The sequence below is a fragment of the Lissotriton vulgaris genome, chromosome 10 (assembly GCF_964263255.1).
Source record: "Lissotriton vulgaris chromosome 10, aLisVul1.2, whole genome shotgun sequence".
Lineage (NCBI taxonomy): Eukaryota > Metazoa > Chordata > Amphibia > Caudata > Salamandridae > Lissotriton > Lissotriton vulgaris.
This window is the reverse complement of record NC_141698.1, coordinates 58,867,367-58,879,645: the sequence shown is the minus strand read 5'-3', so window position 1 is coordinate 58,879,645 and position 12,279 is coordinate 58,867,367. Positions and strand designations below refer to the sequence as shown.

At 46.4% G+C, this 12,279-nt stretch overlaps 1 protein-coding gene across 1 annotated transcript in view; it reads left to right on the top strand.

The window, feature by feature from the left end:
- The window catches only part of TNRC6A (trinucleotide repeat containing adaptor 6A), a 289,758-nt gene that overhangs the window by 270,109 nt on the left and 7,370 nt on the right, over nucleotides 1-12,279 (top strand). Inside the window, 1 exon segment of the mRNA XM_086940455.1 lies at nucleotides 4,678-4,817. Within this exon segment, the coding sequence (XP_086796581.1) occupies nucleotides 4,678-4,817 (140 nt within the window).

Sequence of the window (12,279 nt, the reverse complement as noted above, 5' to 3'; positions counted from 1 at the left end):
CCATTGCTACAACAAGGGGATTTCCTAGCAACACTGGACCTCAAAGATGCGTATTTCCACATACCCATCATCCAGCCCACAGAAAATACCTCCGGTTCACAATAGAAGGTCAACACTACCAATTCAAGGTTTTGCCCTTCGGGGTTACCACAGCTCCAAGAGTGTTTACAAAATGCTTAGCGACCGTGGCAGCACATCTCAGGAGGCAGCACGTCCATGTATACCCTTACCTGGACGATTGGCTTATACAAGCAAAATCGTACCACCAATGCGCAGCACACACGTCTCATACAATCCAGCTGTTACACATCTTAGGATTCTCAATCAACTACACAAAATCACATCTGCAACCGTCCCAAATACAGCAGTACCTGGGAGCCACTATAAACACCTCAGTGGCAAAGGCGTATCCAAACTCAACAAGGATAGCCAGTATGCAGACTCATTCGCAAATTCCAGCCACAACACTCTCTGCCAGCTCAAGTCTTTATGCAGCTCATAGGCATGATGGCCTCCTGCATATTCATTGTCCCCCATGCCAGACTCCAAATGCGCCCATTACAGGAATGCCTAGCACGGCAATGGACCAGGCTCAAGGACAACTAAAAGACCTAGTGTTGGTAGACAGTCGCACTCACAACTCTCTGCAGTGGTGGAACCCACAAAACCTTTCCAAGGGGCGACTGTTCCAAGAGCCGGTTCCACAACTAGTACTAACAGCGGACGCATGACTGACCAGGTGGGGAACCCATCTCCTTCAATACACAGTACAGGGGCTCTGGACAAACAAGCAGAAAAGGCTGCATATCAACCAACTAGAGTTGCTAGCGATATTCCTAGCCCTGAAAGCATTTCAGAAATACTTGTACAGCAAGGCAGTGTTGATCCGGACGGACAACATTACCGCAATGTACTATATCCAGAAACAGGGAGGAACGCACTCTCCACAGCTGTCCCATCTGGCACAGAGCATCTGGAAGTGGACGATTCCAAAAGACATTTTTCTCCTAGCAGAACACCTTCCAGGGAAGAACAACAAAGTTGCCGACCTGCTCAGCAGGCACAGCCAGCAATTACACGAATGGGTCATTCACCACCAGGTCCTCCAACCATTCTTCGAGGAGTGGGGTCACCCGGAAATAGACCTGTTCGCCACAAAAGAAAACTCGAAATGCCAATACTTTGCCGCCAGGTTCCCACATCCATTGTCACAGGGCAATGCGATATGGATGAACTGGTCAGGTAGATTTGCATACGCTTTTCCCCCAGCACCACTGATCCCGCTGGTGGCACGCAAACTGCGGCAACCCTCCCTCACACTTATCCTAGTTGCTCCCATATGGGTGAGACAACCGTGGTACACGACGTTCCTAGAACTCTCAGTAGTTCCCCATCAAAGACTGCACCTCATCTTCTAACTCAGAACCATGGAGAAATCAGACACCCAGATCCCAACCAAATAAACCTAGCGATCTGGCTCCTGAGGTCTTAGAGTTTGGATATCTTAACTTGCCCCCAGACTGCATGAATATCATTAAGGAGGCAAGAAGACCAACCACACGAGCGTGCTATGCAGCTAAATGGAAAAGATTTGTTGTTTACTGCAACAACCACCAAATCACTCCATTAGACACATCAATACAGAACATTATATGTTACCTGCTGCACCTACAAAGATGTAACTTAGCATACTCTTCAATACGGCTACACCTTGCTGCCCTTGCAGCATACCTTCAAAACAGACAGCACCTTTCACTGTTTCGAATACCAGCAATCCAAGCTTTCATGGAGGGTCTAAAAAGGGTGATTCCTCCTAGGCACCCCCCTTCCCCAGTCTGGAATCTCAATATAGTGCTTACCAGACTCATGGGCCCTCCTTTCGAACCTTTAAATTCTTGCGAAATACAATTCCTAACGTGGAAAGTTGCTTTTCTAGTGGCCATCACCTCACTCAGAAGAGTGAGTGAATTACAAGCGATTACAATTCAAGAATCTTTCATGCAGGTACACGCCAACAGGGTGGTTCTTAGAACAAACCCTAAATTCGTGCCTAAGGTTGTATCCAATTTCCATATCAACCAATCAAAAGAACTGCCAGTGTTCTTTCAAAATCCACAGTCAGTAGCTGAGAGAGCCCTGCACACACTAGACGTAAAGAGAGCTCTACTTTACTATGTGGACAGAACTAAATCCTTTCGGAAAACAAAGCAACTGTTTGTTGCATTTGCACCACAGCACAAGGGGAATCAAATTTCAAAATCAGGAATAGCCAGATGGATAGTTAAATGCATTCAGATATGCTATCAAAAGGCAAAACGCACTTTAACCGTCCCCCCAAGAGCACACTCCACTAGGAAACTGGGGGCATCCATGGCTTTCCTAGGAAATATTCCTCTTGAAGACATCTGTAAGGCAGCCACATGGACCACCATACACACTTTCACAAAACATTACTGTGTAGATGTACAAACAAAACAGCAAGCTGCTGTAGGCCAGGCTGTCCTCAAAACTTTTTTCAAACTGCTGCAGCTGGCACAGGTAGCCACCGCTAGAGGAGATACTGCTATACAGTCTATGCACAAGGTATGAATTCAGCAGCCCACATGCCTCGAACGGAATATGCTACTTACCAGTATGCATCTGTTCTTGGCATGTAGGGCTGCTGACATTCATATCGCCCACCCTCCTCCCAGGTGCCTGTGGCAGCTGCAGCATTCTCTGGCATGGCCATCTCTTACTTTGTTTTTCGCCATGGTGGCAGAGATGGAGATAGCAATCTGAGGATGGAGAGGATGCCCATGCGCACTGTAGTCCAAGGGAGGAGTCGCCTATCTCGTGATACTTTGAAAACTCTTCCAAGACAACAAGTGCAATCATCCGGACCCAACACTAGGCGGCGATCTATGCACAAGATATGAATGTCAGCAGCCCTACATGCCAGGAACAGAGGCATACTGGTAAGTAGCATATTCCTTTCCTTTTGTAGTTGCAGTTAATTCTTCCTGCCGTAGCAGTGAGCTTTAAGCCCTGTTAATGCAACCAGCTTACACCAACCTTTTTCCAGGCAAATTGGTGTTGCAAAACAGCATGACTTTTTTTTTTGCAAAAATCATGATTCCGTTTCATGTTTGGCAATCCATCACCCTCCAAATGTTCTTTGCTCCGCCTGACTCCTCGAAGATGGAAGAGAGACCCCATTGCCTGGACCCCAAAAGAGCTTTTCCATTGATTACACTAAAGACAGTCGAGTGGATGGTCAGCTCATAGTGAGGTTCTCTGGCAGGAAAGTGCAGAAAAGTGTTGTCCAGGTTGATTGTCATTGGCATTAAGATCTACGTACTGGCCAATAAGAAGCCCCGAGAAGCATTGACTGCTCAATTCCATCAGGGCCAATGGTGCTAGTATTGAATAGTAATGAGAGGCTGTCCTGGACATTAGTTAGCCTGCGACATTGGCATCGGTGTACATATTCACGAAGCATTGCTGCCAGGTTTGATGGGAAGGGCGTTTTTGGTCTTAACCCATTCCACAGACTCTCCACCGTGGGAAGTACTGCTTTAGCTCTATTCTAAAGTTGAGGATTCTGCAATTTGAAGTATCCATCACAAGAATCATGCTACTTCACAATTCATCATCCGGAATCTCCAGGCAAGCATTCAGCTTAATGAAACAATGCAGAGCATCCACGCCTGTGATATACATGTCCAAATAAGTCACTGACCTTCAGTAACCCTCTTTTTGGCGGACATTTTCTAACCACAGGTTCCTCTCTGCCCTCCCACCTGCCCCGTCATGTGGAATATTCTCTTTTCCCAAATAAAAAGGTTCCAATCTAGAGATCTGCACCCTCGTACCGCTGATTACATTTTGGGTTCTGCATCTGAGGTTTCAGATCCGATTAAGAAATAAAGTGACGTCCAAATGCATGTGGCGGGAAATCAGCAGCACTCGGTCACTTCCCAGGTGGAATAAAGTCGGTGTGGATGTGCACAACGCCACCTAACAGCAGAAGCAGAGCTGTGTGGGAGCAATCTGCGAATAGAATATCCACCACAAAGAGGGTTTTTAATGGTAAGTAACTTGTTCTTTGGGACATGGGTTTGCATACTCTGCATTGTTTCATTAAGCTGGATTTTTTTGGGAGTTTCTGAATGCTGAGTTGGGGATATTTGGTCTCCTGGTGCGCACATTAGGCTGCCTGCTTTGAGGAGATTGATGCTTTGTTCCGTATCTCCAGGCTCATTTTCTTTGAAGCACTTTAACCCGTTGCGTGCTAATGACGAGCTCAGCTCGTCATGAGGCACAGTGCAGCTGCACTAAGACGAGCTCAACAAGTCACAGCCTTTGGAACGTTCGCAAGCGGGGATAATTTCCCCGCTGTGCTGAATGTTCCAAAACGGGTATGGCCGTGACAAGCTCAGCTCGTCATGAGTGCAGCTCCACTGTGCCTCATGACGAGCTGAGCTCGTCATGAGCACGGCGGCACCGCACACGGTCCCCCACACAGCAGGAAAAAACGCCCCGCAGGGAAGGGGTTAAGAGGCATCGTGGAAGGGTCCTGCACCTGTGATTATATTATATTATAGGTTGTCCAGCTAGCTAAAGAAAAATATATAATGGCACCGCTGTGTTAATGTGTGTAAACTCTCATTGAATTTTATGCTATGTTTGTTTCAGATCGACGGCTCTACTCTGCGAACCTTGTGCATGCAGCATGGGCCACTGATAACATTCCACCTTAACCTTCCCCACGGGAATGCGCTGGTTCGTTACAGTTCCAAGGAAGAGGTAGTGAAGGCACAAAAATCTCTGCACATGTAAGTACAATGAACAATATTGACTGCTTTAGTGCACTTAGACAGAATATGCTGCCTTGGGCTAGGTAGTTCATTTCTCAGGGATATCGATATTGAGCATGTCAGAATGACTTTTACTTGTTTGTGCTTCTGCTTGCCCAGTTTTAACTCCACATACTTATGATTTAATGGAAACCATTTGTGTTGCCTCAGATTTGTCATTCCTCATTTATAGGACTCGCCTACAGCTTTTTGCTGACAGTCGTTGAAGACCTTGTGTGGACAATATCAATGCTTACAGTGGGCTTTGGGACATTGCTTATCACTTGGTTTACTTTTTTGTCACTCATTGGCTTGCTTCTTTGATGGCACCAAACTCTTAAGCAGTATCACTCCTGCAGTCCACCCCATCCCCTTTTTCACCATTGTAGATTGTGATGTGTAGGTGCAAGTGGTTTTGTGTGTTAAATGCTCTTTTGTGGCAGATCTCTTTTCTTCCTTATAAGTATTCTTCTAGAGTCATAACACCTAGTTCCTCCCGTGTCTCACTAAGTGCCCCTGTGCTGTGGTGTTCCAGTACAGGCCTTCCGTCTAGCCAAACATTCTACCACTTTTGTTATTGATGTATACTTTGAGCTTCTTGCAAGGTGTCTAGTCTTAGCATCAAGATAATGGGCTCAAAGTTGAAGGTGTCTTTCTGTACCACTCTTCCTTTGTGCTTAGGGCCTAGGACCAGAAGCTGTGCCCCATCCCTTTGAGTGTTTCTTCCTTCATCCTCCAGCTTTCACATACTTATTTCTGAGTATCTTTTGAAGGTTACTTGTATTCCCCCAAACTGGGCCAATCTGAATGCCCACTCACCTGGGTCCCTAGTCAGTCCCAGCGTACTGAGGATTACATCATCACTGTATCCTATAGATCAACTCCAGTACAAAATGGTAGGATGCAGCAACCCTGCCTGACCATTTCCAGGGGATCTCTGCCTTAACAATGAATGCTAGATTTATGTGAAATGGTATCTAGTTTCCTGTGGTGTAAGTTCCCCAATACTTGATGGGGCCCATAGACTCCTATACAATGCGATCTGTTTAACACTTATGGCCTGACACCTTCCCCTCCTTGCTGGGGCATATTAACCCATGTATAAACTGTCCATTTACCCTCCTGCGATCTGTCATCTTAAGTTCTATGGTAAACTTGACTGACGTGTGTATGAATGGTGTGAGAAAGTGGCTCTATATATACTGGACTATAATGAAGTACAGTGTGTATAGAGTCCACCAATCCCAGAGGTATAACAGAAGTTAAAGTCAGAACTGACCTTACTCTCCAAAGTGGTAGCTGAAACCAGATTAGCATAAACGTTTGTTACTGTAGTGAATTTTCATGAATATAAAGCTGTTTTAAAAGTTCACACTTAGAAACATTTCCATATAAATCTCACAATGTTATTCAATGGGAGAAAATTCAGGTTGCAGGTAAAGTACGATCGCGTTACTTTTGTAGCCAAGCACTGGTCTACTAGCTCCAGCCCTGGGGGCTTAACTCAAAAACAGGTAAGTAATTGCGTTTCAGTATTTCGTCGATTTTTAAAGAATATTTGCAGTTTTCAAAAGTAGACACTTAGAAGAAATTTCATAGAATAGCAGACAATGGGTTCCTATGGAGAAAATACAGATTACTAGTAAACCCGCTAGGGATTACTTTTGCGGTTCAGTACTGGGCTGAAAGGTTCAGTACTGGCTTCTCCCCTGATCCCAGGTGAGTACTTCGGAATTCGGGCTTTGGCTGATTTTATAGGAATATTTTCAGTTTTCAAAACTTCACACTTGGAAAAATTTTCGAGTCAAAATGGGTCAATGTTATCCAATGGCAGGTAAGTGAATTACAGGTTTCCAGGTGAGTACTTGGTTGTTGAAGTTAAGGTTCTGGGCATAGACTCAGGGGTCCCCCAGGGTCCGGTAAGTACAGTTAGATCGGTTGCAGAGGTAGGCCCAATCATATCCAATGAGAGAAAGGAGACCTTCGGTTGGTGGCTGCTGGCTAGCAGGCCACGCGGCTCTGGGAGCTGGGCTTCTGGTCACTTGCTCAGGGCAAGGGGGGAAGTAGGATAGGACAAAGAGGTCACAGCCAGCGGCACTCAGGCGGCTGGGTGCAGGGTGCTTTTGAACTGTCGGGCGCTCAATATTATCCAATGAGGACCTTGAAAAGGGAACAAAGGCTGCAGGCTCGGGGACGGAGACTCTCGAGGGGCGACCAGCACTTCGAGAGGTAAGTTGGGATCTTGGAGCACAGGTAGGTACCCCCAAAGGAGGCAGAGGGGGCTGTAGGGCGCCGGGTGCAGGGGTGTCTTTGAGTGTCTGAAAAGCTTACCCTCAGCTGGTCGCGGTTGGGGGGATGCCTCGTGGTTTGGGTTGGCCCGGCCCGGGCTCGGCTGGTGCGGAGTGGGCTGGACTGGAGCTTCCTGGTGGGCACCAGGTGGTTTGTTACAGCAGAGCCTCTGCTGATTGGAGTCTCAATCTTCGAGAGGGTCAAGGCAGGCAGGTCCTCTGGGTGTCCCAAGGTTGCTGTCTGTGGAGGTCGCCAGGATTAGGCAGGATCCAGGATCAACAGGCCGGTAGGGCTGGGGCTAAGTCAGTTGTTGCTGTCCTGTTAGCAGCTGCGCGGCGAGTCTTCTTCTTCTTGATCTTCTTTCTTCTTTTTGATATCGGGATCTGAGGAAGGAAAGTTCAGTGAGCCCCTAAATACAACATTTAGGGGCATTGCAGGTAGGGCAAGGGCTGTCCTGGGGTGAGGACCCTAGCCTGCTCCTCCCCTGTGGGAGGGGGCAGGAGCCTATCTGGGATTGGGCAGGGCTCCCCATCTACAAGATGGCCAGAGCCCGAGGTCGTGCTTCACCTCGCCTCCTCCACCTGAGGGGTGGAGTTGGCATAGGTTGGCACACCTTCCTTCCTGACGTAGTTCTTCCCGCCAATCTTCCCGCCAGAGTGGGGGTGGAACGGGTGGGGGGCCAGTTGCTGGGTACAGCAAATGGTCTGGAGAAGCTCTCAGAGGCGGTATGCCTTTGAAGCTTCCCCTGTCCATCCTGGGGGAGGAGACATAGCACCTCGCCCAGGATGTGCATTGTTGCAGGCCCAGGAGAGCGGGGGGCTCTCCACCCAGGGGTCCAGCAACATGTCTGTTGTGTTGCAGCCTCTGCAGCCACTCAGCCCAGACGTGGATTGTTGGTTCGGGTTTTGGAGGGCATCTCTAAGATGCCCTCTCGTGCATCTTACATTAAATCCCACACTGGCATCAGTGCGGGTTTAATGTGCTGAGAAGTTTGGAACCAAACTTGGCAGTCTTCAGTGTAGCCATTATGGTGCTGTGGAGTTCGTAATGACAACCTCCCAGCACCATATACTCCTAAATGGCATCACTGCACTTACAGTGCCCAGGAATGGCCCTGGGTACTGTAGGGGCACAGGGCTCATACACCTGTGCCCTCACCTCTGGCATAGGGCACCCAGCTAGAGGGGTGACTGAAGTATGCCAGGGCAGTGGGATCTGTAGGCATGGGACACAGGGAAGTGTGCCATGTCGATTCTTGTTTTAGTTCTGCACTTAGGCACTCAGCCTGCAATTTCTGTATTTCACTCAACCGCGTGGCATGGGCAAATTCAGCGAACTCGACTCACACCTTTTGAGCAAAAAGTTGGGCAAATTATAATGAGGTCGATTTTGAGTTTGGCAGCATTACACTTTTCTGGATTCAATTACTGTGCATTATTCCACCATCTAGTGCTTGTCTTGAATTATTAATCTAAAAAACCTATTCTATTTTTGTTTTTTGTTGTTGATGGGCGTCGACAGATCTCCATTTGGTGTCCCCTTGTGATGGTGTGCTTCCTCCGGAAGCTCCTACCTTTAGTCGCCATCCAGATTTTTTTCCTGCCATTGGGTCTGGATGTATGCTGAGGAACTCCAACAATTGGAAGAAAAAAAACTTCTCAAAAAATTGAAAAACTAATTTTGAAAGCCAACCAGAGAGAAGGAAACCTGAGAAGAAGGTACCAGAGAAGCTTTAGCTGAGATGTGAGTACCTTAGAGTGCAGAGGATGCATGTGCAGGTGGCTTCCTGTACGTGATGATGGAAAAAACACTTTTACAGTTCTGTAAGAATTGCCATTGCAAGTTTGCCCAGAAGGGCCTGCATCTAGTCTGTAACCTCTGCCTGCTGGTAGACTACCGAAATGGGGACTGCAACGGGTGCTCAGCGTTCACCCCGAAGAGACAGAGGGTGAGAGAGAGGCTGAGGAGAGCCAACTGCAACATGCAGGGCCAACATACACCACAATCTCTACAAGAACTGGGCCTCAAGTGACGAAAAGGACATCGTTGCTGAAGGACCTGGAGAGATCGATAAAGATATGAGGTAAAAGAACAATTCTCCTTAAACTTAGGACAGTCCCAAAAAACATGCTCTTTAAGACCTCAAAGGGACCTTCAGCATCCTAGCACTCTACAACAACAGCGCGACCAGAGACAAAAGTACCCTCGGATCAATGGAAAAGGAAACAGCAGCTGTAAAAAAAAAAACTACAAATCCATGTTGGCGAAAGACGGTTGAGGAAAACACACATCTGCGTTGAAACAGGAGCAGTCCGAATCCGAGAGAGACAGTTCACCATCAGCACAGTCTTCAAAAGATTCTTTGATATAGAGAAAAACAGAAGTTCTTGATGCCCAGCATCAAGCGTCTGAGATAGAGGAAGAGGAGAAGGCTCGAGGATGAAATGTCTAGTCTTGTACAAAAGGACGACTTTGAAAGTCTATAACCACATCAAACCCTTCTAAAGCTCGATGACAACAGAGTAAGGGGAGAAAATTGTCGAAGACCTAGAAACCCCCTTAACTCCTGAACCTTAGAAGGAGAAAGAAGAGGAAATCTTGTTCGAAGAGGAGGAGGAGGAACCACCAGACTCTAGTATTGATACTACAGCTTGTGGGAGCCAACAGGCAGTTGGGGATACGCTACCTCCTGAAAAGGAGAGTAAACTTATTGATGCAGCAAGGAAGTGAGCAGCAGCACAAGCAATGCGCATTGCCAATTCCCTGGCCTTTCTTGCACATTATGACTGCGCTCATCTGAACAAGATGGAAGAACTGCTTCAGCATCTCCAAGAGGAAAGTAGAAAAAGTGGACAACAAATTGTCAGGCCATCTCTTAATAGTTTGATTAGGTGTACCTTAGAAGCAGCGTATATAGCTGCTAGGTGCATTAATACCATCATATTGTTCAGGAGTCATGCTTGGCTCAGATGGTCTGGCTTTAAACCTGCGGTCCAACAGGCAGTCCTAAACATGCCTTACAGAAAGAAACATCTGTTTGGCTCTCAGGTAGACACCACTGTATATAAGATGAAAGAAGACACTGATACTGCTAAAGCTATTATAGCTTAACATAACTCCTACACTTGGAAGCTCCTCTAGCCGCTCTGGCTACAGAGACGGATTCAAATACACTACCGCAGATGCCTCTTCTCAGAAGAAGCAGAGCCAGTCCACCAATACTAAGGGTTTTTGCAGTGTTTTTTTTTTAGGTAATAGAGGAAGGGACAGAGTAGCCTCTAGTGCCAAACAGTGATTGCCCAGACCCCACAACACCTGTTGGGTGAAAACTACAGACATTTCACACAGTCTGGGAGTCCATCACAACAGACCAGTGGATATTAGCCTTTATCAAACATGCCTACTGCCTGAAGCTCATTACCACCCCACCCAACATCCCACTCACACTTAAAGGTTATCACATAACACTTCTAAAACAGGAGGTCAAAGTCCTTCTCAAAGGGGCTATAGAGCAAGTCCCTCTTCAACAAGGCACAGCATTATATTCCCTATACTTCCTGATTCCAAAAAAAGACCGGTCACTCAGACTAATCTTGGACCTCAGACCTCTTAACTACTACATTCTATCATATGGTCACTCTACAGATGTCATTCCACTTCTACAACAGGGCACCTTTATGGGCTTTCCTAAAGGACACTTAGTTCCATATACCTATTCATCCTGGTCATCACAAATGCATCGGGTTTGTCGTTGCTGGAAAACAATACCAATTCAAAGTTCTTTTGTTTGGAGTTGCTACTGCACCATGGGTGTTCACACAGTGCTTGATGGTAGTGGCAGCACATTTACGACAACAAAATGTTAATGTATTTCCATACTTGGATGGTTGGCTTATCAAAATCAGCATCCGTCACCACTGTCAATATGCGAGACAAAAAGGACCCCCTGATCCAGATCAACTTCCTGGGTCAGGGCAAATAACATATGTGAGTAAAATACCCAGGCAAATTTTTACTACCAACTAGCACATGAAAAGTGGCTGGGACAGGAAACCATCCAACAGTTTTTATATTTATGAATTATTTGTATGAATGAAGTTATGCATATGCTATAATGCGACAAAAAACTTTTTTATCTTTTGTGTATAACTGTGTATTGATTTTATCAAATATCATGTTTTTGTAAGAAGTATTAAATCTGTATTCCAATGTGTAAAAACAGTAGTGGATTATCATTTCTTTACGTGGCCTAAGCCACTTTTCATGTGCTAGATGGTAGTAAAAATTTGCCTGGGTATTTTACTCACATCCGTCACCACTGTCAACATCACATGCAGTTGACAGTAGATATGCTCCACAATTTAGGGTTCACCATCAATGTCCCCAAATCTCACCTTCAACCTCTTCAACTTCAGCAATACTTAGGAGCAATTGTCAACACACATTTGGGACTAGTTTAGCCAATCCCGCTAGAATACAACATTTTCAGACACGTGTACCTTAGTTCCAGTCAAATTAAACACTCACTTCGGACTGTCATGAGTCTTCTGGGATGATTGTGTATTGCATTGCCATTGTTCCCCATGCAAGACTACACATGCGGCCATTACAGCAATGTCCATCTCACTAGTGGTCTCAGTCACAGGGACACCTTGACGATGTAGTGTTGATAGACTGCCCCACTTACCGTTCTCTGCAGTGGTGGAACACCAACAATCTGTTGAAATGGTGTCCTTTTGGGGACTCTGTGCCTCGCATCACCCTAACCATAGGCTCTTCAGAGATGGGCTGTGGTGCACATCTGCAAGACTTGACAATTCAAAGTCTGTGAAATGCCAGACCTCAATCTCTATACATCAACTGCTTAGAACTTCAGGCAGTTATCCTAGGACTGAAACCGTTCCTTTCTTATCTACAAGGTTGTCTTAGTCCGGACGGACAATATAACAGCCATGTATTAGCTACAGAAATAGGGTGGGGCACGGTCTTCAGTTGTCGGCTCTCTCTCCGACCATATGGAACTGGACTCGTCAAGCTCACATTCAATTGTTGGCAGAATATCTGCAGGGGATGGCAACGTTCTTGAAGACCTGCTCAGCAGAACGTACAAACAAACCAGCGAATGGGAACTCTACCCACAAGTCCTCCTTCC